The sequence below is a fragment of the Poecilia latipinna genome, unplaced genomic scaffold (assembly GCF_001443285.1).
Source record: "Poecilia latipinna isolate Pla-1442-1.1 unplaced genomic scaffold, P_latipinna-1.0 Scaffold476, whole genome shotgun sequence".
Classification (NCBI taxonomy): domain Eukaryota; kingdom Metazoa; phylum Chordata; class Actinopteri; order Cyprinodontiformes; family Poeciliidae; genus Poecilia; species Poecilia latipinna.
This window is the reverse complement of record NW_015113092.1, coordinates 165,029-190,238: the sequence shown is the minus strand read 5'-3', so window position 1 is coordinate 190,238 and position 25,210 is coordinate 165,029. Positions and strand designations below refer to the sequence as shown.

At 39.7% G+C, this 25,210-nt stretch overlaps 2 protein-coding genes across 7 annotated transcripts; both read left to right on the top strand.

The window, feature by feature from the left end:
* Nucleotides 1-447: 447 nt before the first annotated feature.
* Nucleotides 448-16,699, top strand: gon4la (gon-4 like a). Of its 6 annotated transcripts, none has more exons than XM_015039557.1 (27): nt 448-731; nt 883-910; nt 988-1,242; nt 1,824-2,047; nt 2,861-2,935; nt 3,023-3,073; nt 3,153-3,206; nt 3,465-3,560; nt 4,178-4,270; nt 4,345-4,500; nt 4,857-5,067; nt 5,833-5,934; nt 6,021-6,061; nt 6,781-6,881; nt 6,965-7,145; nt 7,831-7,917; nt 8,024-8,201; nt 8,864-9,014; nt 10,047-10,194; nt 10,276-10,392; nt 10,888-11,556; nt 12,330-12,422; nt 13,068-13,265; nt 13,334-13,477; nt 14,636-14,877; nt 15,676-15,778; nt 15,850-16,699. In XM_015039557.1, exons 3-27 carry the CDS (start codon nt 1,035-1,037, stop codon nt 15,931-15,933), a joined length of 3,807 nt encoding a protein of 1,268 aa, XP_014895043.1. In that variant the 5' UTR covers nt 448-731; nt 883-910; nt 988-1,034; the 3' UTR covers nt 15,934-16,699. The 6 variants fall into 6 exon arrangements, with proteins under 6 accessions (XP_014895043.1, XP_014895042.1, XP_014895040.1 ...); XM_015039556.1 differs by having other exon boundaries at nt 449-731; nt 892-910; nt 1,010-1,242; nt 6,962-7,145; XM_015039554.1 differs by having other exon boundaries at nt 449-731; nt 1,010-1,242; nt 6,962-7,145.
* A 752-nt stretch (nt 16,700-17,451) lies between these two features.
* LOC106951845 (protein disulfide-isomerase A3-like) lies at nt 17,452-24,684 on the top strand. Its single transcript, XM_015039573.1, has 13 exons — nt 17,452-17,749; nt 18,641-18,719; nt 18,806-18,923; nt 19,539-19,646; nt 19,725-19,851; nt 20,730-20,843; nt 20,924-21,049; nt 21,781-21,963; nt 22,046-22,154; nt 22,476-22,604; nt 23,109-23,188; nt 24,235-24,292; nt 24,380-24,684. The coding sequence occupies exons 1-13, from the start codon at nt 17,586-17,588 to the stop codon at nt 24,467-24,469; spliced, it is 1,485 nt and encodes a 494-aa protein (XP_014895059.1). The 5' UTR covers nt 17,452-17,585; the 3' UTR covers nt 24,470-24,684.
* Nucleotides 24,685-25,210: the final 526 nt, after the last annotated feature.

The window sequence follows — 25,210 nt, the reverse complement described above, 5'->3', positions numbered from 1 at the left end:
TCCTTTTATCTTCACTTGACCATATGCAGAATATACTTTAGTGTCAAAAATCGATGTCCTTTCAACTCTAAATCAACTCTGTCTGGGTTATAAATATCTGATTTAAAGAGGATGTGTTCAATGTGTGACAGTTTTTTTTTTTTTTTTTTTGGCGGGGGGGACAAATCTGAACTTAAGACTGCATTTCTTTCCAACTAAAATACCAAGTTTAATAGCAGGAATATACACATTGAAAGTAAGCTAAAATTGTGCTTTCGCGGTAGCTATAAAAGCCCTCTCTGTACCAGGCTTTGATTTGCTGCCGAAAAGTTGATAGGTGGTCACGAAGCTCAATATTTACACAATGGCTTGCCGTATTTTCTAAAGTTAACGTATATAAATATACAAACGGCTTGCCATACACCCCTAGAAACCGCATATTGATTGCGTCACGTCGGCGCCGCGACGCCGGAAATGTAGTTTTTTTTTTTTTTTTTTTTTTTTTTGGGAGGAACAACCTATTGGTTGTGGCGGTAAGTGTGCGTGAGTAGCGATGGATTCTGGTGGTTAAGGTTCCCTCCACCCAGAAGCGACACCGGGCTGACAAAGACTCCTGGACGGGACGTTTTCACCGGAAATCGGCTGCGTTTGGAAGGAGCGGGCCGTTAGCCGCTAACCAGCTGGAGTGTTGTTAGCTTTGTAGCCTCATCCTGGGCTTCTTATCAGCCTTACCACTCGGAGACCCAACAGGCGTGAGTTTATCTGCGGGCGGCTGCTAATCAGACTAACTGCTTAATATCAGGATCCAACATTAACTTTAACACTAGCAGCAGCTCAGTGAGAGGTTACACTGGTGCTGGGGACCAACATCTGCTGAAATCTAACATTGTTTTCATTTTACAGGAGCTTCAGTCTGCAGCTGGAAGAGGCAGTGAGTTTCCTTTTTCATTTCCTGACATTTTTTTGTTCATTGTAAAGTGTTTCTACATATCTAAAGTTTAATTAAAGGATGTTCTTCTGTCTGGCTCAGAGATCAGAGGTCATGTTTCTCCACTATGAGCTCAGCCCGAAAACGCCTGAAATTAAGCCCAGCCAAGCAGCAGCATGCCTCCAGCAGCTCCGGTGTTGGACCAGCGCCGCTCAGCTCTGATGATGGCATGCTGCTGCCACCACCTGCTCCATGTCAGGCTGGGGAAGAGGAGGAGGAAGGCTACCTGCTGGTGGAGGAAGATACCACTGACTCCAGTCTCATCATCACTATGGGTAACACAAACACGTTTGTCTTCCTGTCTTCACATTCAACATGGATAAACTACTGATTGTTGAAGCTGGTTCTGAGCAAAAATATGAAGACATTTCAGAACTAATGAATATTTTAGTTATCATTTATTCTGAGGATTATTCCGTCTTAAATTACTTTCTTTCTTTTTAAATATTGAAGAAATAAATTTTAAAAAAATGTAAAAAAGTGAATATTATTACTGATTAGATTTTTTGGGAAATTGCTGCAGTTGAAAATAAGTGTGTCTTGGTTTTTTATTCGTGTTATTTTTTGGTATTTTCTGCCAATTTTATAATTGACTTTATTTTTATCAAACAAAATTTAATATTTTCTTTTATCTTTTATCTACGTGTGATTGTAGTGAAGCACTTTAATCACCTGCTGTTGCTATAAATATGCAATATAAATAATCTTTGAATTAATAAATGATTCCTGTTATTTCAAACTACAACTATTTAAACTCTTGACGTTATCCATATAAAAACACTGAAATTTGTGTTTGTAGCACAACAGAATGTGGAAACGTTTTTTTCTACTGACAACTCAAACATCTCTGTCTCAGAGGACAGCCGGAAGGAAGTAAAGGCTCAGAGGAAGAAGGCAGCGAAGCGGAAAAAACGGACGCTGAATGAGAAGGAAGTTGATGATCAGGGCAGGAAGTCGGAGACGGAGGAGGAGGAAGAGACGGGCGTGGAGGTGGAGATCGACAAAGATCTGGACCAGGCTCTGGAGACGAAGTCCAAACAGCACAACCTGACCACTGTGAACGTTAAAAACATCATTCATGTGAGTTCTGGTTACACAGATTGTTTAAAACTGTCACATGTCACATTCTACCGGATTTTCATTTAACCACTGAAGCCTTTTTGATACAATATTAATAATTAATTAAAAATGTAAATAAACAAATATTTAATTAAATAAATTTAAATAATATTTTTTTCACCTGAAATGCAATAATTTCGTTCCTTTAGTTACTTTGAACTGAGTGAAACTAAATGTACCACATGAGCAATTAAACATATTTGCAGATAAAGGTGTTTTCATCTTAAATGCAAAATTAATTGTATTTTGAAATTTATTGTAACTTTCGTGTAAAATGTATTTTATTGTATAAATTTGTTTTATTTTGCACAGTTTTAGGTTAGTTTCTGCTCTGAACATGTTTTTAAGCACATTACCTTTTTTGAGTCTGTATACTCCAGTTAATGATTAATCAATTTCTAAATTAGTTGATGATTATTTAAATAATTGATTAATCATGATTATTTCGATTAATCGTTTCAGCCCTAAATGTTGGTCGATTGGTTAAATCTGTGTTTAACCACTTGGCCAAAGAAAAAGTCAAACACAAAGTCTTTAACAAAAAAGAAATAAACTAATAAAACAATTAAAAATGAGTTTAAAATCTTATTTTAAAAAATAAATTGTGAAGCAATGCTGTAAATAATAAGCATAGGTCAGTTTTGTCCTTTGAGGAACAGGAAAAGACACTAAAATAATGAATTATTCAGTTTATTTTATGTAGGTGATTCATGTAAGCAAAAATAAAATGTTTTGATCTGTAATGTTTCTTTTTTTTTAATGTTTGTTTTCTAGGAAGTGATCACCAATGAACATGTGGTTGCCATGATGAAAGCGGCCATCAATGAGACAGAAGCCGTTCCTCCGTTTGTGAGTCTCCAGTTAAAAAAAAAAAAACTTAGTGCAGCTCCAGCTGAATCCTCACATTCTTATAATTATGAGTATTTTCTGTTCCAGGAGCCTAAAATGACTCGATCCAAGTTTAAAGAAGTGGTGGAGAAGGGTGTGGTGAGTCTGTTTCTGAAGAGATAAATGATCTGAAATGCAGCTGCAGCCATAGTTTGTTCATGTTTCCGTTTCCCGTCAGGTGATTCCCACCTGGAATATCTCACCCATCAAGAAAAGCAGCGACGCCGCCAAGGTAAAACACAACAATGCAACATTTTATCCATAATCTGTCAGTCTGACAGTTCACTCCTCTTTAATAAAAACCTACATGTTGGTTTTTATCATTTCATGAACCTCAAATCTACTTAATTCTGGTATATCTGTTTAACTCATTACGAAACAATATTGTAAATAATTCAAGAACAGGAACTTTCTTTTGGTTTATGCAAAGCACGGATGTCCAGACTTATCAGTAAATTATGAAATTTAGTCCAAAATAATTTTGTTTCAGGCTCCTCAGTTTGTGGACATCCCACTGGATGAGGAAGACTCCTCTGACGAAGAATACCGCCCAGACGAGGAAGAGGAGGATGAGACGGCTGAAGATGTGAGGCTTTGATTTTAATGGCTAAATTTAATTTATTGTCATTAATAATTAATTCCTGTCAGGGATGGACGGTATGGCTGAAAAACGTATCGCAATGCAATCATTTTATATCAATCAATACTGATAATTATTGATTAGTTTTTTGTTTTGTTTTAAATATCTAGAATTCTGCCAGACCTTTCATGTTTTATCCAGTTTTTACTCCATGCCATTGTTTTTTATTTTGAAGCAGTTATGAAGCACAGTAGTGAAACTTTAAACTGCTGCTGTGCCAGTTACTCAGTAGTTTGTTGCTAGGTAACCATAGATTGGGTGAGTTGCTAGGTAACCATAGTTGCTAGGTGAGTTGCTAGATAACCATAGAGAGATTGAGTCAGTTGATCCACCAACCTGGGTTAGCTCGCATTCAGAGGTTGAGTTGCTAAAGTCTTTCCTCTTTCCTCTGCCTACATCTCCCAGAATGCTGTACGGTTCTGGATCGGAGTTCAGTGAAATTATTGAATGTTTGGTTAGACATATTTTCCATTGACATTGATCACGTGTCTATAGCGATATATATTATTGGTTTATTGCCCAGGCCTAATTTTATATTGTTTTTATTTATTTTCATTATTCAGACGTTCCAGGAGAGCGACATGGAGAGCACAGCTTCGTCCCCCAGAGGGACTCGGCTGAATCGAGCCGAAGACGACAGCTGCAGCCCCTGGCAGGTAGCGACTGATAACCACAGGATTGGCTGAAAGTCGCCATTATCTACGGTCACTCTGCATCTCTGTCTTCTCAGACGTCTCGAATTCGGTCCCGGCGTTTGAAGGAAGGGTTGATGGGGCCCCCTCCTCCTCCTAAAGCCCCGCCCTCCAAAGGCGCGACTGACAGCAGCTTCCTGGAGAAGCTGCATGCGGTTGAGGAGGAGCTAGCTGGCTGCATGGAGCCGTACCAGGTAACTGTAGCAGGGACAAAGCCTTTTTGGGGGTCTAAGCAGATTTCATTTGGGACAGTTACTCAGTACTTAAGGAGCCTTACCAACTTTATTTTTTTTACTCCTACTTAAGTAGTTTCTTGGACGGCTACTTTTTACTTAAGTACAATTTTTGAGTACTCTGCCGTTTTCTGTATGTAAGTGTGCCATATTATTTCAACTATTTGAAGATTTATATAAGCCTTAATTTCAGGACAAAGATGATTCTGATGGACTAAATATAAAAACATGCCACACTTTTCAGATTTTTATTTGTTTAAAACCTTGAAAACTATGTATAATTTTCTTTCTACTGGTGATTAATCTGACTTCCTCAGCCTATGTCTGAGTCAGAGGATGAGTCCGGGGTGATGGCGTACCGGACCCGGTCCAAGCGTCCTCTCCGCGACGTCCCGTTAGGCCAGCTGGAGGCGGAGCTCCGAGCCCCCGACATTACCCCAGATATGTACGACTCCAGCTCGGCGCCGGAGGACCGGGACTGGACCGACTGGCTGAGAGGCCTGATGAGCTCAGACGTTGATAACGAAGGTGAGCGACCGTCATAAGATTAGTTAAAAAGTTAACTTGCATGTAATCTTTGATTAACAGTTCGATAACGTCCATTAAATCTTATTTTAGTGATGTAGTTTGGCCGCCATCCAGCAGAGGGCGCCATTGGGCATCCTTAAACGGAGCCGTTGAGAGAAATAAAGATGGCGGAGATAATAACAAGGAGGGAAAGAGTCACGGTCCAACCAGAGTCCGGTGTGGGATGGAAAGTGAACTTTATGCGGCTCTGTTTTGAAATATAAACACTCGACAAGCTCCTTAAGTTTCGCTCTAATAACGCTCATTCAGGCGAACCGCTTGACTGGGAAGAGTCAACTGCTTGTTTAAAAAGACGGTTGCTATGCTACGAAGGCGAAGATGAGCTGATGACAGAAAAGAGGAGGAAAAAAAACCGTCAACCACAGACAATAGTTATGGATGAACATCTTTCTGTTCACGGGGAATTAAGTTTTTGACAAGAGACTCCTTTTTTGTTTTAGAAATATGTCTAATTTTAATATTGTAAGAAAGCCACAATACAGCTGACACCAAATAATATAAAATGTAATTATGTGTTTTTTAAATTCATCATATTATGGAAAATTTTGCCCTTTATATTAAAAATTGTCGGTCCTGTTGATACAAGAGAAAACTCAGGTTTTTAAGAAACTGGTCGCTAGTCAAATAATCATTAATTTATGGATAAGATTAATCAACTTTAGATTAAGTCATTAACTGATGAGAAACTCTGTTTCAATCTACCAGAGGAGTGTGATGATGAAGATGATCCAGAGTACAACTTCCTGGCCGACATCGATGAGCCCGACCTGGAGGATTACCGTGACGACAAGGCCGTCCGCATCACCAGTCAGTACAGATCGCCTTCAAACTAGTCATGCAGCTTTACTGTCAGTCATCAGGGATGAAACTGTCACCGTTTTTCTCTCCTTCAGAGAAGGAAGTGAACGAGCTGATGGAGGAGCTGTTTGAAACGGTACGAAAACACACTTCATTCATTCATTCATTCATTGATGAGCTCACTGGTCATGAATAAACTACCAACTGTACAGAAAGTATCAAATACTTTTTCAGCTTTTTTATTACTATTGATTGTTGTGGTAAAAGCATCAGTTTAATCTGGAGCTGAAATGTTTCCAGGTTTCAGGATAGAATGAAAAACATTTGTTTCCAGATAGTTTTTCCTTTCTCCATCTTTTCATCTTTGTATCCGTCCATCTGTCTCTGTCTGTCTGTCCATTTATCTGTTCATCCATCTGTCCATTTATCTGTTCATCCATCTGTCCATTCATCTGTTCATTCATCTGTCCATTTATCTGTTCATCTATCTCCGAATCATTCTTTTCTCCTCTCTGCCCATTTATCTGTTCAGTCAGTCCATCTTTCCCATTCATAAATTCATAATAAATGTTTCCATTTAGACTTTAACAGTAACTGAATTCTGGGAATTTGAGTTTGGAAAATGACGGAATTTTAACATAATAAAAGCTACAAACTGTTTTATTTCCTTAACTTATCCCTCTGATCTTCACGATTCTAGTAAAGTTTAATGTTTGCTAAAAAATAAAAACAGCTGAAGGTTTCAGAGCTTGAACTTAGATGGGATATTAGAGTAAATTTGTATTGAACTCAGCAGCAGCTGTGGTAGTTAGCGCTAACCTGAAGCTAACGTTCAGATGTGTGTCTGTGTCTCAGCTGAAGGAAGACCTGGCCGGACAGGAAGTGGACGACGAAGATGAGGAGCAGCAGGAGGAAACGCCCGCTTTTCAGGCCTTAACGCTAGAGGAGCAGCGCGTGTACGTAACGTACTGACGAGCATCGCTATGGCGACAGGGAGGCACGTTTACTTCCTGCTGACTGCTGGTTTCTACTTCAGCAGCGCGGCCGAAGACGAGGCTGAGGATGAGCCAATCACAGAGCTGCGAACGGTGAGGCAGCAGCTGGCTCTGATCAGGAAGCGGCGCCAGACGAACCCGATGTTCAGCGCTCAGAGTCCAGAACCGTTCACCCTGACGCTCAGCCTGCAGCAGCAGCAGCGGCTGCAGCAGCAGATGCAGCAGGTACCGATCCGGGCCGGGTTCTGCTCTGCACCAGAACCTCAGCTCAACTCTGAGCTCTGACTAAAAGTGACTTTTACTTCAATTATCTGTTCTGTGAGTTGCGCAATGGAGTATTAGGGCGACGCTACAAGAATTTTAGTTTAAATATGAGAATTTAGTTATATTAACAGAATGGAGACGCAAATTTACCAGCAGAACGACTTAAAATTACAAAAAACTCGTTTTATGGAAAAAGGTTCTAGAGTTATCAAGATCTAACGTGCAGCAAACTATTAGGTCTATAATAGGGGGAAACAATGAAAGTGAAAAACTAAAAATACAAGAATAAAGTTGTAATATTACAAGAATAATGTTATTTTACAATAATAAGGTTGCAGTACAATAACTGTATTCTTGTAATATTATGACTTGATTCTATTAATTAAAAATGTTTTAAATCGTAGCATGACCCTAATATTACGTCGTAGATTTGACCTGAATTAAAAATCCAAATAAACAAAAGCTGTACAGAACGCTTGTCAAACAAGATGGCCGCCGTGGGCGCTCTGACATCACTCTGAAATATGGAAACACATTTTCATATTTCAGGAGTGGATTAGTGGGGAAAAAAATCTAATTTTCCAAAAATTCAATAAATAAGTTTCTCACCAGCCTGACCTCTGACCTTTCTCTCTGTGTCTCTCAGCACATCCAGCTGCTGACCCAGATCAACCTGCTGACCTCACCTGTCCCCAAGCTGCACAGTGAGGCAGAGACCACCAGGCAGTTCCTGGTAACTCACTTCTCCGCCTCTAGATTCAGATTTAATCCTCCATTTGGTTCGACTGTCAGACTGCAGGGAAGACGCTGCTGAAGACGTTTCTGTCCTCATCTTTCAGTTTGAGTTGGACATGTTGGCTCAGAGGGGAGAAATCCTCAGGTCTGCAGATGATCCCGGTTTCCGCAGTGCTTTCAGAAGCACCAACCTGCAGGGGGCGCTGGAGCTCCTGGAGGAGCTGCGGCAGACGCCTATCGACTACCGGCCGCAGAGCCACAAGCCTGACGGCAGAGGTCACAGTGAGTGTCTGTCCGACCTTCACAGCGCGACCGCAAGGCCTTAAAATGTCTTAAAATCAGTTATCTGAAATTAAGGCCTCAAAATGTCTTAAATTCATTAAAAAATAAAAAAAAAACTTAAGTCGACCTTAAATATGTTAACCACAGATCTTAAATTTTGACGTGGTAGGCAGTGGCGCCCCCAGAACATTTTCATAGAGGTAGCCAGATCAGGCTAGTAAAAATTTTAGAAGCTAAAAAATAAAACAAGACATATCATTTAAATTTTATAATTATTGGGTTTTACATTCGTCTTTGTTGAGTAGGTTACTCTGTATGCCTTTCTATGACACGAACATGATTCTCTGGGGGACCCTGAGGAGTTTGCCAGTATTTTTTAAGAGGGGCCCATGTCCCCTCTCTGCCCCCCTCTTGGGGGCGCCCCTGGTGGCAGGACTATTTCATCTCGTATATTCTATTTGGGATTTTTCTATCAGGCAAAAGTTTGAGTCGTGTGCAGACATCAGATATTACACAGTTTTGGTCCCTGCATTTCTTTTGTGCGTCTCTGTGGTGATTAAACTTTAAATTTTATTTCTAATGGTTTTATAAAGTCAGAAATGTGAGCTGGTTCTCAGTACAGCAGCCTTACGGTTTCAGTTGGTGTTTCTCTGTCTCTTCAGTGCGCTGTTTCCCCGTCATGCCAGCTGAGCTCGCCTGGCTGTTCGCCACCCGACCCGTGTTCCTCTACCCTGAACTGCTGCCTTGTGCCAACCTGGACCCGGCGATGTACTGCCCCCGCAGGACGGCGGCCTTCACTGCAGCAGAGGATTGGTAACTCAGACACCATTAAGGAGAATCTACTTTATTGAGCTGAAATTAGAGATACAGTTTCTGGTTCTCCACAAGCTCTGAGCAAGGCAAATAAATACATTTTTACTGATTAATCAAATTATTGTAAATTAATAATTAAATTTAAATTAATAATTTTAATAAATAAATAAAATCATTAAATCAAATAATTTCTCTCCCAATGCACTGTTTGGATTTTCATAGTTCAGAGTGATGTCAGCGAGTCCGAGGCCGCCATTTTGTTTTGAAGCATTTTTACAGCTTATATTTATTTTTACTTTGAATTCAGGTCAACTTTATGACAAATTATAAGAGTCTGGCTAGGTTTTTTATTTTTATTTCTTTCCTTTTCTTTTTTACAAAAATAAAGTCATGATGGGTTGTAATATTTAGAGAATGATATAGAACTTCAACACAAAAAAAATGACAAAAGATATTCAAGCATTTTTCTTCATTAAAATTTCAGAATAAGGTTGAATTAACAACAGAATATGGGGTACTCATTTGATGGAAATGAGACAAAATATTCAAGCCTTTTTCTCATTAAAACAAATGATAATTAAGAATAAAGTTGAAATAATATGAGAATAGAGTCCTAAAATTACTATTTCATTTTCCAGGTTGTACAACTTTATGCTGGTGAAACAATGAGAAACAACAAAAAGTTTTCAGGCTTTTTTTCTCAATACAACCTTTTTTCCCATAATTTTAAGACATTTTTCTGGTAAAATTGTCTTTTATATTCAACAAATATTATAATATTCTCATATTGAAACAAAAATTGTCATAGAATGGCTGATGGTAAATAACTACCAGTAAGTAAATGATAAGATAAATAAATAATAAATAAATAAAAGCAACTTAATTCTTTTTTTGTCATTTGTAGTTCATTTCTTTTAGAAAAGAAAGCAAGAAAAAAAACATTAAAAAAGAAAACTTACTTTAAAGTGTTAGAGGGAGAACCGTAGCAAACTGGGAGTTGAATTTGCATGTTTTTGTATCTTTTCCCCTCAGTCTGCTGGTCCTTGGCCTCAGGAACATGGAGGGAGCCTGCGACCCGCCGAAGCTTGTGTCTCAGTTTCTGCTCAGGAAAACCGTGGTGCAAGTCCGCCGCAGAATCCTGCAGTGCTGCAGACCTGGAAGTCCGGACAACATCGTAAAAGTACGGAAAACAAAAAAAAAAACACTCACCGAGAAAACCGTCCGCTGTTCTCATCAGTGACCAACTCCTCCTCCTCTGCAGGCCTTCAGGTACCAGCAGGTGGTGTGGCCGATGCTGGTGGCCTGCAGTATTGTTGATCCGGCCGAAGTGCGCCCGCCAGTGGCAAGAGAGGAGAAGAACATGCCTCTCTGGCTCGTGGTATTAAAACTGTTTCCTTCAACAGAATAAAGTTACAGTGATGATGGAGAAGAGCTAAAGAAAACCTTGAAGTCAGAGGTTCACAAAACAAACAGAACTGGATTTAAATGGATTTATTTATGACGTAAAAATGATCAAACTCAACTAACAGAAGAAATCGGAACCAAACGAGCAGCACAGAAGTTAAAACGTAAATATTTAGAATAGAATAGAATATACTTTGTTGATCCCCAAACAGATCAATAGGTTGTTAGTTGACAAGCGTCTCCATCCAAGGTGTTAAATGTTAATGATACAAATATAACCACAAGCGACAAAATTTATAAAGTATATATACAGATCTGGAAAAATCCACTGCACTGAACCCCATTAAAACCTCCTGGTTATTCCACCAAATGTCGATGTTTGAACTCTTCCCGATTTAAAACATTACTCTTGTTGTTTCCAAATCAAAATATCAAGTCACCCTTCAATGTTCTGCTGTTTCTCCTCCAGCGGAGCCTTCCTGTTATCTGTCCCGTCATCAAACTCTTCAACAGCCCGCCTGGTTCCTCCCCGGAGGCGCCGGCCTCCAGCAGGCGGGGTAAAACCCGACACCTGGCGCTGCTGCGGTCCAGCTACAGCTTCCCGTCCGGGACTAGGTACCCGCCTCGCCTGCCTCAGAACCTGGACTTCAGACGGATCGGATTCGTCCTGCTGCAGCCGCCCGCCTCGCCTCCCGACGCCTCGGAGGGTCCGGCTGACTGTGCCTCCCACGTCCTCCTGAAGCGCCTCCTGCTGAGCAGGAAGGAGCAGAACTCTGACATCATCATCACCTCCACCATCTCTCTGCCGACGACGGAGCAGATTAAATACCACTGCAGGACGCTGGCCGGCCTGAGGAAGAGGAGGAGGAGGAAGACGAGGCCGTCTGTTCCTGCTGCAGGGAAACCGAGCCTGAAGGAAGGTTCTGTCTCCTGTGTGGATGCTGCTGACGAAGACGAGGCCACCACTGAGGAAGAGCTGGAGGAGGAGAGCGACGTGCTTCTGGTTTTATCCGAATCTTCGCCCAGCGCTGCAGGAAGCGTCTCCCATGACGACGACGACATCCTGCCGGGTCCGACGGAGTCAGAACCGCAGAGGAAAGCAGCAGATGATGAAGATGAAGAAGACGGCCAGCAGCAGGTAAATTAAACCCTTCTTCTTTCTCTTCTTCCTCTTCTTCTTCTATCACTGTGCGCGAACGAAACTAACAAAATTAATAAATGGCAACTCTGAGGCAAGTCCAATAATTGAATAAAATAACATTATATTTTAATATTATATTAATGATTCCATTTATAACCAGAGTTGAGTAGCTCAAGTTACATTTACTCAGTTACAATTTATTTGAGTAACTTTTTGGGAAATAATTACTTTTAGGAGTATTTTTACTGCCTGAACTTTTTACTTTTTGCTGTGAAGTTGTGCTACTTTTCCTTCAGTAATTTTTATCAGAAAGTATCGCTACTTTTAGATGAGTAAAATGTCTGGATTTTCAACCCACTGAATGAAAAACCAAAAATTCACCAGACACACAGCTGCAGTTTTTGTTAGTTTCAGAAGTTTTTTATTGAAAGAAACTAATTTGGAAAAATGTCTCTCCTCCCTGATTTTATTTTGCAATTGTTATTTATATGAATTATTTTAATTTCAGTCTCTAAAATATCAAAATTTCCACATACATTTACATTCCGTTTCGTCTGATGGTGTAATTTTTAAATGTAAAATGATTTATATTTTTGATCAGTATAATTTTTACCAAATATTTTTTACTCCTAAGTAATTTCTCGGATGGATAATTTTTACTTTTACTTGAGTAAAAATCTCAACGAGGTGCTGCTCTTGCTTTAGCATGATTTTTTGCTGCTCTACCCGTCTCTGCTTCCTGCAGCATTAAAGTCAAAATCTGTTTTCAGGAGAAGTTTTCATCGGAGGAAACGGAGGAAGAGGAGGATGATGGCCAGAGGGAGTCGGAGGATGTGGTGTTCGCTCAGGATTACCTCCACAGAGTAAGAACAGAAATACTCCTCACAGTACCTGGAGACAGTATTCACAGCTCTGGAGGTTTTCACATCACAAACATTATTTCTTACTTTGTTGGAGTTGAACTCCACAGGATAACATGAAGTGATGCAGGATGAGGATTCGATTCAGTTGCGGTTATGAAGCACAGTGGTGAAACTTTAAACTGCTACTGGGCAAGTTACGCCACAGGTTGTTGCTAGGTAACCAAAGAATGACTGAGTTGCTAGGTAACCGTAAAGTGGGATAGTTAAACGCTAACAGTTTTAGTTGATTCCACCAATTTGGACATTTGTTTTTCCCAGCACAGCACAAAAATTTTAAATAATAGTTAATATTAGTAATAATAACTGTACAACAGTAAATAACAATTAGCAGTGTTAGTCTGCTAACTATAGCAGACTAACACTGTATATGTGTATATACAGTATATGTGTGTTAGCACACACATATACATTCAACATTTAAAGCACACAACTCTGGAGACTGTGTGTGTATTATTAAGATCTCAATAGATATTAATAGTAAATATTGATCTCATGTCTATTGCTGTATATTTGATTTATTGTCCAGCCTGTTTTAAACTGGACTTTTTCTCTCTTTCTTTTCTGTTCTGGCTGGTTCCTGTGTAGGTGTGTGAAGCGGTCCAGGTGCGTCCGGGCCTTTCTGAGCAGCTGCTGCAGGTGTTGGATGAGTTTTCAGCCTCGGGGCCCTCAGGGGCCCCGGAGGTTCTCTATGACAGGCTGGGCTGCTTGCTGCAGCCGTGGCCTCAGCTGCTCAAAGACTTCGCCGCCTTCCTGAACCCCAGACAGGCGCGCCGATGTGGACTGGTGAGTGGAGTCTCCGCCACAGTGATTTAGTTCAGGAAGCAAGCTGAGCTGCTCTTCCTCTCCGCCAGCTGCTGGAGCAGCAGCTGTTTGAGCGCAGCCGGCGGTTCCTGAGGCGGATGGGCCGCAGCCTGGGGGAAAGCTCGCCGCTCTACCAGCAGGTGGTGTCTGTGCTGCAGGGAAGCTCCGCCCCCTCATCGGAGGACGTGGACAAGGTAGGCGGCGAACACGAGCATTCTCACGAGTCATTTATTTTATTGGTTACCATAGTAACCGTTAGTGGCATCAATCTCTGTGAGTATTCCCAAGATCTACAGTTCTCAGTGGGGGCGCACTGATTTATTGTCGCCAGGTTCCTTAGATCGGCCGATATTTACATGTGAAGCCGATCTCATCCACTGATCTCATCTGCCTCACGAAAGGTCTAAATTACAGCCTCTGTGCTCTTCTGCTCTGCCGTTAGAAAGGTTTGACTGACAGACCGGCCCACCAGGTCATGTCTGCACGTTTACAGTGATAGTCACATCACTTTTACCAACTCAGTGACTGTCTTGCTGTATTTAGCGACATTTCAGACAGAAAAATGTCATATTATAAGATCGGAATCACAGGTCAGGCTTTTTAAAGATCGGTAATCAGTGATCAGCTGTAAATCTTCAGTCAGTGCGCCACTTGTTCTCTAGCGACATGCTGAACACAGAGGCTACTGACCTCAATTCGTTTGTTCCTGCTTTGATTCCTGGACCATTTGCTTCCTCTTCATCCTGTTTATGAAAGGCAACCAGTGCCATAAAAATGATGTATTATGTAGATTTGCGACTTATTTTAGTTGTCAATTAATCTAGCGATTATTATTATGATGATTAATTGATTAGTTTGCTCATTATTCATTTATCCACTTAAGATTTTTTGTTCCAATATTAGAAATACATTAAAAGGTGCAAATTAACCAATAATTAATTTCCATTTTAAAAAAATAAACATTTTATTGCCTAAAGTGCAATAACATTACATTTCTTCAGTGAATTTAAACTGGGTGAATATATAAAATATGCCACTTAAAGAGTTTTGGATAAAACAAAATTACAGACGAAACAGTTTTTGTCTAAAGCCAAAATGTATATCTATATTTTGTATAGTTTTGGCTTAATATCTGCTCTGACTTTTTTTTCATCAAATGGCCTTTTTTGAGTTTAGCTTCAGTTAATTAATCAAATATTAACTATTATTGTAATAATCAATTCTTCACAATGAATTGTTTTGGCTCATATCCATAGATAATATACAACATTCTTGTAGTTTTTATGATAGTTTTGTAACTTGTTTCCGTCTTGTTGGCCCGTCTGTCTTCTCTTCCCACCGTTTCCTCTCAGGTTTCGTCTTTGCTCAGGAAGCATCCAGACCTGCAGGACGAGGTCCAGGAGATTTTCCAGCAGCTCCACAGCTGCTCCCAGAGCGCGGCGGACTCCGCCTGCCAGAACCCCGGCAGCGGCAGAGGGGAGTCCATTGACGCCTTGGTGGAAGGTGATGAAGATGACGACAGGGAGCAGCAGGCGGTTTGTGCCAAAAACATCACAGTTTCCTCCAACGGGGAGAAGGTCGTGGTTTGGACCCGGTGAGAACAGATCACGTTTATAAAAGCTTCATAAGATCAGGACGTTTCGTCATGTTTCTGAATTCACTCTCCAAGAAATTGGAGCTCAGTTTGAATTGTTGAACTCACTGCAGCTAATTTTCTGCCTTAATGTTCTTTGGCCTGACCTGTTAAATATTTATAACAAACGGCTTCAATGTGTTTTTATATGATAAACCTGCACAAAGTAGCACAGCATTGTGAAGTGGATTAAATATAATATACCTGCGAAATGCTACGTTTTGCTAGCACTTAAACGACTGATCGACCCTAACTTATTTTGTAATCGATTAATTAATTGGAGTATATAGACTGTAAAACAGGCCACACTCAGAGCCAATATTAAGTCAAAACTACATTTAATTTAAGATAAAAAAATACTCTAAATATATTAAATAAAACTCTGCTGTGAGTAATTAACTTTTTGTTAGGTTCCCTGTGGTTGTCATAAAATTACTGCTTCATTCTCCAAAAATACGACTTTATTCTGCTAATATAAAACTTTATTTTATTGTATTTATTTTTGGAACCTGACTCTTTTATCATAGAGTCGACCTGAATTCAAAGTCCAAATAAATAGAAGCAGTAAAAACTGATCGTTAAACAAGATGGCCGACCTGAACTGTGGAAACGCAGGAAGAGCGTTGGTGGAAAAAAAAAATGCTGGATTTTCCAAAAATTTAATGTTTAAACACCAGAAATTCTTCTAACCTCTAAAATCGATTAATTAATCAACTTTGTTAATCGATCAGTTTCAAGCAACTGTTCTTCCTGTTCCAGTGATGCTGACCGCGCCATCCTGACTGCCTGCCAGCAGAGAGGAGCCACAACAAAGACATTCAGACAGGTGTCCGCCCTGCTGGGCAATAAGACTGTCAAACAGGTGAGAGTGGGCGGAGCCTCGGGTGCATCGCCGCTTCCTGAGCTGAACTGACGCCACATGATTTCCTGCAGGTACGACTTCGTTTCCAGGACCTGATGAAGCTTTTCCTCTCCGCGTCCCAGAGGTCCAGTAGAGCAGAATCGGCTCCGGACTGATCCAGATGCTTCTGGAGGAGTTTGTTTCTGACTACAAAGCGGATCCATTTCTGGACCGGTGACCGGTTTACCTGAATCCAGCCCAGCAGAGGGCGCTCACAAGCCACAGCTGGTTTAATTCAGGAACTTTAAGTAGAGGAGGAAGAGCCCAGGGCAGGACACTTCCTCTGAGGGGACAAACACAGAATCACTGTTAGTTATTCTCATTTTAGCTTTGATTTGACCCTGGTGCTGTGAAAAAGGTTCTGAAAGTCCAGCTTTCCTCCGAGCTTTAACCCTGAATGTGCCGGTCACTGTGAACATCTTAGGAGGGATTCAGACTTCTGGTGAACCAGCTTGAACGTATTTATTGTTGTGTGTGTTTAATATGTCTGTAATGACCTCAGTGATGATGGGTTGATGCTCTGAAGGTTTGGTTTCAATCCTCCCACTGCCGAGCTGAAGACATAAGAAATGAGTGTAAAAACTGATGCTGGCGCTCTCCATGTTGGGTTCCTGGACTCTGAAATGCCTTAAGCATTTGGTTTCCCTTCAAAACCAAACCTGTTTTTACTGGCAGCTTTAATTATTCAGGATTGGTGGTCAATAGCCGTTTAATAGCAATTTAACATAAGTTGGTATTCCCTTAAGTAGAAATGCAGCTTTTGTTTTTGTTGTAACTTCTACTAACAAGTGGTTTTTATACTAAAACTCTGAACATCAGAAAAAACAATTATCTTGTCATAATAGAGCAAAAATAAAACTTAAGAGCCTTGATTACATCTCCAATGAAGGTTTTCTTGAAGTGACTGCTTATTTGTATTTAACATGGACAAAAAACACAAATTCAATAAAAAATGTCCTATATTTTTTTAAAAATTATTTTTTTCTTTTTTTTATAGATTTGCATCAACACCAAAACAAATGTAAGAGACCTTTTGCAGATGCAACAGCAGGGGTTTGCCAACTGCCTTTTAATTGTTTATTTAATTTCATCATTTAAAAAGAATATTTAATGGGACATTTATTAGTACATTTATTTTACAAATTCGTCTTTCCCAATGTTTAAAATAAATTCTACCCAATACTAAATAAATGTATTTAGTTATTCATAGAATCATCTATGCATACTTAATATAATTAGGGGGTAATATATTTTAGATTTTGTTCATAAAAAGTGAAGGAACAGGTCTTTAAAATTGGTGTTCTGTTTGACCAATGGCGTGCTTACATCACATCGCTTACATGTCGCAGGACCAATCAGAAAAGAGATTTTTGCATTTCTCTCCGTATGTCCCGCCTTTAATTTGGCAGTTGTATATTTATTGGCATGTTACAGAAGAAACTATCGAAAGCCATTCATACTTCAAATTAAAAGCCGTTACTTTGATTTGCAAATTAAAGAGTAATATTTGGAATAATTTTATGTTAAATTAGTGCAAATGTTGAGAGTAACGAGTACCTCTTTTTAAAGAGATGGCGTCGAGAGATAAAAATAAGAAATCATTGTTAAACAGTCAACTATTATTTTGCTAGGTGTGACCGGAAATGTCTGTATTTTGAGGTAGCTTGACGCTAAATGTAGCGACAGTCTTCCCCGCTCAGTAACAGCTCAATTTCCTTCGTGTTTATTTAATTTTCCCGTCACATTTCGGTCCCGCTCTGTCTTCCTCATGATGCCCGTTATCCCTGTCCTGTCCGCTGTCTCGCTGGCGCTGGTGTCTCTTTGTCCAACCGCCCTGTGCGCGCGCAGAGACGTGCTCGAGCTCGGGGACGCGGACTTCGACTACCTGGCAACGGAGCACGAGACCATGCTGGTGAAGTTCTACGCTCCATGGTAATCCTTTCTCCGAGCTCCGGACAGATAGTCAGTGGGTTTGATTTGTTTCGTATGCCGCTGTAGGTTCCTGGGATTTTCTCATTAATTCCACTTCAGAATATCTGGATTTTAAAGTTACATACATAGAGATTAAATACTCTAACTACTATCTAGCTACAAGAATATTATGACTAGGTTTTGAAACTAAGCATCCATGCTAAATGCCTATTGCGGTTTGGGGCAAGATATTAAACGTTTTTTATAAAGCTGTCCTCTACTAGTTCTTTTGTTTCATTCATCTATCCGGCTTCCATCAATCATTCTGTCTGTCCATTCAACCATTCATCCATCCCTCTCTATTCAGTCCATCTATCCATTCATCCACCCATGCAACAAACCAACCAACCAATCATCTTCAGTCCATCCATTCTGCATGAGGTTCTGATCTTGTTCCAGGGGTAAATTTCTGAAAATCCTCCAAAGTAAAATGCTCCCCCATCTACTGACTTCTTTAAATGCAGTAGAAGATGCACCTTGTTGTCGAAGCTCATTTCAGCTGCGTCTATACGTGAACGTCTGAATGTTACTGTTTCTTGTGCACTTCACTGATCCAAAAAGAAAAGCTGTTTATCACTTTGAAGATATCTGGGTCAGAACGCGGACCCACCAGTGAGTCTAGACCTCTAGTTTTCTGTCTCGGCTAGTGGCAACATTACAGCATTCTGTCCATCTCCTGCTCCATCCAACCATCACTTATAAACAAAACGTAGATACTAGAGTTCGTTGGATTCAGTGGGATCAGAGTTTGACTTGGGCCTAGACAGAGAGCGGTACACACCTCTAATTAAGGTTGACTCCATACTTGTTTACCTCTCCTCTTGTCTGGTTTCTTTCCCTCCTGTCTCTCAGGTGTGGCCACTGTAAGAAACTGGCTCCAGAGTTTGAAAAAGCAGCGGGTCGGCTGAAAGGAATCGTTCAGTTAGCAAAGGTTTGTTAATATTGTTGCTGTTGCTGTTGATGTTATCATCACAAACAGAAAAATAGAGGTTTGACTCATTTCCCTCTGGCTGCCAGGTGGACTGCACTGCTAACTCTGAGACCTGTGGTCGTTTTGGCGTCACTGGGTATCCGACTCTGAAGATCTTCAGGTTTGGGAAGGACTCTGCTCCCTATGATGGGCCTCGCTCTGCAAGTAAAAACATAAAACAAGAAAAACAGATTTAAAATTTAAAAATTAGAGACTACACCAGGTGTAAAACCAGCTGTTCATCCTAGATTTATATCCTGATGGACATCATATGTCCAGAAAAATAATCACTCCAATGGATTTAGACACAGACGTAGACAGACTTTGTTTCAAGGTTTTAATAATAATAAGATAAATATATAGATTAATATATTTATGCAAAAAGATTAAGAGTACCAGTAAAACCAAAAAATATTAACTGGATTAATGAAGTATCCATCATCTTTGTCAACTTCACTTCTTTGTTCTGCGTGAACTGCACACTTGAGTTTGTATTCTTTGAAACACATAATAGTAAGATAATTTGGGCTAACCCTTGAAAAAATAGAGAAACCTTTGTTGTTTTGTTTGTTGTTGGGTTTTCTCATACATTGTCTATATATATCATAAATAAGTCGCTTGGTAGGAAAGACAATTTATTTGCCCTTGACATTTCCTTCAACGTGAGACAATTTTTTTTTTTTTTTTCCTGTATCATTGGAAGCATTTTTGAAAACCCAATAAAAGTTATTTTGGGGAAAAAAGTTAAAAACACTGATTTATGTTGACATGTTTGTTCAGGTGGGATCTACCACTACATGACGAAGCAGACTGGTCCAGACTCGCTCCACCTGAAGAGTAAAGAAGACCTCCAGAACTTTGTCAACAACTACGACGCCAGCATCGTCGGTATGACACCGCCTGTCCTTTTGGGCTGGGTCCAGCTGGGGGCGCTCTCTCATATAGTCATGTGTTTTTGTTCTCCAGGTGTTTTCTCAGGTACCGATGCGCCGCGTCTGGATGAGTTCCTGAAGGCGGCCGGTCTGTTGAGAGAACAGTTCAGGTTTGCTCACATCACTGACCTGCAGGTCGCCGAGGAGCAAACCCAAACCGAGTGAGTTTTCAGACACCAACACTGAAAAACACAATGTCTTACCAAGTGTCTTTGGCCCAGTTTCTAGTGCTAATATATTCGTTTTGTCTTATTTCAAGTTTACAAGTAACTTTTTGGGAAGATTTAGGAGCTTGTTGTATTTAATAATAAATTATTTAGTCAGAGGTGGGTAGTAACTAGTTACATTTACTCAGTTACATTTGAGTAAAATTTCTGAAAAAAAAATACTTCAAGGAGTATTTTTACTACAGTGTACTTTTTACTTTTACTTCAGTAAATTTCTGGATTCTCTACCCACCGTAAGTAAATTTACTGAACAAAGAACAACAATTTGATTTAACCAGGAAATCCAGACACAAACTGGCAGTTTTTGTTAAAATTCCACAAGTTTTTATTGAAATAATGTGAGTTTGACACACATGTAACTATGTTATTTAAATGAATTATTTTCATTTTGGTCTTTAAAATACCAACATATCCACATAGCTGTATTTTGGTCTATCTGATTATGTAGTTTTTAAATATTAAATAATTGACGTTTTGATTTCTAGAGTTGACTTTTTACCAAATACTTTTATACTCTTGAGTAATTTCTAAGATAGTAAATCTTTACTTTTACTTGAATAAAAATATGTTAATGTTGTGCTACTACAATTTTCAAGTATGCTATAACAAGACATTTTAAAGCAGTATTTACATAAAAAAGCTGTTTTTCTAAAGTTACTTTTAGGTTAGTTTGGCCTCATTTCAAGTGTACAAAGATATTATCACTAGACACTAGGAATACTTGGTAAGATTTTGTGTTTTTGCAGATTTACACATCTTGAGAACAGTTTGCAGAATTAAATAATTTTGCTCCGTTTTCTTGTTTTTTCCAGGAGCGTTTTGCTCTTCAGGCCTCCCAGACTGGCCAACGCCTTCGAGGACAGCGTCGTTGTCTTCACCGATTACCTGACCATCAGCTCTCTGAGACGCTTCATCAGAGACAACATGTGGGCCTTTGTCTACTTTGCAGATAAAAGAGGAAATCTGTTTTTTTACTTGGTTTTATTCTCTGTTTTTCTGTGCACAGCTATGGTCTCTGTCCTCACATGACTATGGAGAACAGAGACCGCCTCAGAGTTCGTGACTTGCTGACGGCGTACTACGACCTGGACTACCATCACAATGTCCGGGGGTCAAACTACTGGAGGAACAGGTGACACACCGTCACACAAGACGGGTTTATTTATAGGTTTCTGTGTTTGCATGCAGGCTACAGAGTCTTTCTGCAGAGTGTTTAATGCTCAAACAAGCAATGGTTTTTGATTCCTTCATCTGAAGCATTTCAGTGTCAAGTTTTGAAATGGACATGTACTTATGGCTCAGCAGACGATCAGAACTGTCATGTTTGGATATTCATTAGTTTGATCAGCGAAGGACAGATCAGCTGTTCAGGGATCAATATTTAAATCTCTGAAAACAAACATTCAACAACTGATCAGGTGAAGCTGACTATTATGGATGGATGGATGCTTGGATGGATGCTCTGATGGATGCTTGGATGGATGCTTGGATGGATGCTTGGATGGATGCTCTGATGGATGGATGGATGGATGGATGCTCTGATGGATGAGCAGATGGATTATTGGACAGATTGATTTCTCTCTGATCGATTATTGGGTCCTGGTTTGATCAGCTCTTACAAATATTTCTAACTTGCCATGAAAACAATCATAAATCCTGGTTGGTCTGATCAGCGTGAAAAGATGTTGGATGTTATTTCATTTTATTAAACACTGAATACTGAAGCAAACAGCTTCTTATTGACATGTCAGTAGATTCTGGCGCAACCGGCCCTTTAAGAACACTATGGCCCAAAATGAAGATGAGTTTGTCTGTCTTGTAGAAACAAATGTTCATCTCTCTCCTCTTCATGCTTGTTGCCAGGGTGATGAAGGTTGCCTCCAAATACAGTGGGCGTGGCCTAATCTTCTCAGTAGCCAATAAGAGGGACTTCCAGGCGGAACTGGAGGACGACTACGGCCTGGGGACGGCGGACGGCGGCGAGCTGCCGTTCGTCACCATCCGGACCAAACTGGGCCACAAGTACACCATGAGGGAGGAGTTCACGTAGGTAACATGGCCGACCAGGGCCGCGTGCCGCTGCGTCGGGTCGCCTTCTGCTTACTGAACGTGGCGGCGTGCGTTTCAGGAGGGACGGCCAGTCGCTGGAGCGGTTCCTGGAGGATTACTTTGCAGGTCGTCTGAAGCGTTACATCCGATCAGAACCGGTACCGGAGAAGAACGCCGCTCCTGTGAAGGTGAGATGGACAGTAAGGCTGTGTTCGTTCACTCGGCAGGAAAATGCAACAAAATTCACTTTTTTCTACATTTTGTTAGATTGTAAAGAAAAAAATGCCTGGAGTCTGATATTGGACGATAAATTGTCCCAGACGTTATCGCGATAAACGATAATGTTGTTTTGAGGCCATTTTCAAGTAATGGCAGAATAATGCAAGAAAACTTTCTCAAAACTCAATGAACTTTAAATTCTAATTTAACACTGAAAGTGCTTTAAGTGATTGATGGAATGACCTGTGGAGGTTCTGCTGTGACCTCTGACCTCTGCTTGTCTTCTGCAGGTGGTGGTTGCCGAGTCGTTTGATGACATCGTTAACGATCCAAATAAAGATGTTCTGATCCAGTTTTACTCTCCGTCGTGTCCACACTGCAAGAAGCTGGAACCGGTTTACAGGGAGCTGGCGGAAACGGTACAAGATTTTGTTTTTTTATTGCATTGAACGGATTTAGCTGCAACAAACTCATCGTCCACACCTCCAACTACGGCTGGCAGTCAATCAATGTAATCAATTTATTGAATTATTGAGGATTTAATATTTGGAAAATCAAGGTTTTTTCCATCATTGGGTTTCCATAGTTCAGAGTGATGTCATCATGCTGAGGGCAGCCATCTTGTTTGACAAGCATGTTTAGCAGCTTTTATTTATTTGGACTTTGAATTCAGGTGCAAATAAATAAAAGGGTCAGGCTAATGATGATGTTACAAGAAAAAAGTCTTAATATTACCAGGATAAAGTCGTAATATTTGGAGAATGAAGCATTTTTTAAGAGAACTCTGACATAAAATATAACAAAAAATTAATTATTCAATGTTAAATTTTTTTTCTCATAATTTTAAGACCTCTTCTGGCCGAACTGCGTCTTTATTCAACTGATATGATGACAGCATTGATAATCTTCCTCTGTTTTCTCAGCTGTATTCTGATCCAAACGTCGTCGTTGCCAAGATGAACGCCGTCGATAACGACGTCCCGCTGGGATACGATGTCCAGGGGTGAGGTTTCACTTCCTACCACCACTTCCTGTTACTGCGGAGCTTTTTTATGTTTTTCTGAAATAACCAGACTCGTGGGTTTTGTTTCTTACAAAAGTTTATCTCATTTTTATGCTTATTTATCATTAATTAGTCACAATAAGCTATTATTCGATTAATGGCGTGATAAATTAAAATAAGCTCGATAATTTATATTCTGATCATATTTTTTAAAATGGCAATTCTGTTTACCGGGGCGTAATAATCCATTTTATGTAATGTTTCTGTTGTGTGTGGTTTTTATTCATTTTTTATTTATAATTTTTGGACATCTAGTTCTTTATTTTGGATATTTAAAATGTTTTCCAGTTCCAGTTTAAAATGTTTTTTACATAATTAAAATTTATTCGTCTTTGAGAGGGAAAACAAGCATTATTTTGCCATTATCATTTTATTAGTTGAAAATTGTCTCAAAATAACAATATTATTGTTTGTAGCCGTGATTTCTGGGACAATTAATCGCCCAGCAAAATTTGTTATCGTGACAGAAATCATTTCTGTTACGATAGAAATTATCCTGGTCATTTTACACCAACATGACGTAATTAATTTTATTACCACATTTTTTTCAGCTCTGGTTGTTTGTTTCGTCTGTTTTTCCAGTATTGTCTGTTATTTATCCCCATATATCCTCCCATTGGCTCTGACTAGCGTCCCTGCTGAACAAATAGTCCCACAGCATAATTCTGCTGTCACCGGGCTTCACTGTGGATGTTTTTAGGGTGATTTACTTGGATAGTTTTGCATGTGGGGTAAAAAGATTCAACTTCAAATTTGACTTTTTGCAGCTTTCTTTCATTTGTCTTTTTTTTTCACTCATCTATGAATGCATCTGTGAGTGCATGGCTTGTAGTTTAAATGTGCACAAATTTGCTTCTCTATCATATAAAATGCCAATTAAATCCATTAAAGTTTGGGTTTGTAAAGTGAAAAAGATTTAAGATGTTTACTGAGGTAGGAAAACTTTCAGCAGATCTTTGTTTTATGCTGTTTTTCCCTCTTTCCAGCTTTCCAACCATTTATTTTGCTCCAGTGGGTAAAAAAGACGATCCTGTTCGGTACCAGGTAATTCTCAGCCGGGCAGGGTTCGGTTCTCTCAGGTCCAGCGGGTCGTCTCATGAGGTTTGATGACGTCTCCTGCTTTTTTCCCAGGGAGCTCGGGAGCTGAAGGACTTCTTGAAGTTCCTGAAACAAGAGGCGAGTCACAATCTGGTGCTGCCCGGGCTTAAGGAGGAACTGTGACATTTGTTTACCCGTCGATCTTAACCGAGAAAGAATAAATCACGATGTCAGTGAGAAACAAAGGGACAGAGTTAGTTCTGGTCTCTCTGATGGACCTGATGCAGAATCAGTGTGAAGCTCCACAGAACCAAGTCCGCCCACATTTCTTTCTTTATGCCCAAAATAATTTCTTATGTTGCCTCACTAGATTTATTTATGTATTTATTTATTTATGAATCCATCACATATGCTTTGGGTTTATTTATTTGTATTTTAACCCAAGCTGAATGCTATATTTATTTATCACATGTACAATTGTATATGGTGCTTTGTTGTATTTATTTATATTTTACGAGAGACTTTAAGGTTCGTGACAAAGTAACAGATGTGATGAAACTGATCCTGAACTCTGCTCTGAGCCTTTTTACTCTGTAATCTTTGCTGGGACTGTTTAATAAACTGTTAACTCACATCTGGCTGTTTGAATAAGAGCTTGTGCAGTTTTTAAATTAAAATCTGTTTTAAGTTTTTTGTTATTATTAAATGTGAATATTAATGTAGGTTACATGTATTGTTGTTTCTCCTTTTATTTTCTTTACTTCAACATATAATAATGACCCTCAACACTAAAAAACTGATTTATTAACTCTGCAAACCCATAAACATATTCTTAAAACATTAAATTACCAGGAATGTGTATGTAAAGGTGTGAAGAATAATGTTAATATCTTTATTATTTCAAAAACATTTTAAAAGTATATA

What these genes read in the sequence shown, in the direction of transcription:
- gon4la (XM_015039556.1), top strand. Translation starts at nt 1,035, where the DNA reads ATGAGCTCAGCCCGAAAACGCCTGAAATTAAGCCCAGCCAAGCAGCAG. An exon ending in AGGATGAGACGGCTGAAGAT is followed by an intron (nt 3,561 to 4,177) that starts GTGAGGCTTTGA and finishes TTCATTATTCAG; the next exon opens with ACGTTCCAGGAGAGCGACAT. An exon ending in TTCACTGCAGCAGAGGATTG is followed by an intron (nt 9,015 to 10,046) that starts GTAACTCAGACA and finishes TTTTCCCCTCAG; the next exon opens with TCTGCTGGTCCTTGGCCTCA.
- LOC106951845 (XM_015039573.1), top strand. Translation starts at nt 17,586, where the DNA reads ATGATGCCCGTTATCCCTGTCCTGTCCGCTGTCTCGCTGGCGCTGGTG. An exon ending in TGATGGGCCTCGCTCTGCAA is followed by an intron (nt 18,924 to 19,538) that starts GTAAAAACATAA and finishes ATGTTTGTTCAG; the next exon opens with GTGGGATCTACCACTACATG. An exon ending in CTGGGATACGATGTCCAGGG is followed by an intron (nt 23,189 to 24,234) that starts GTGAGGTTTCAC and finishes CCCTCTTTCCAG; the next exon opens with CTTTCCAACCATTTATTTTG.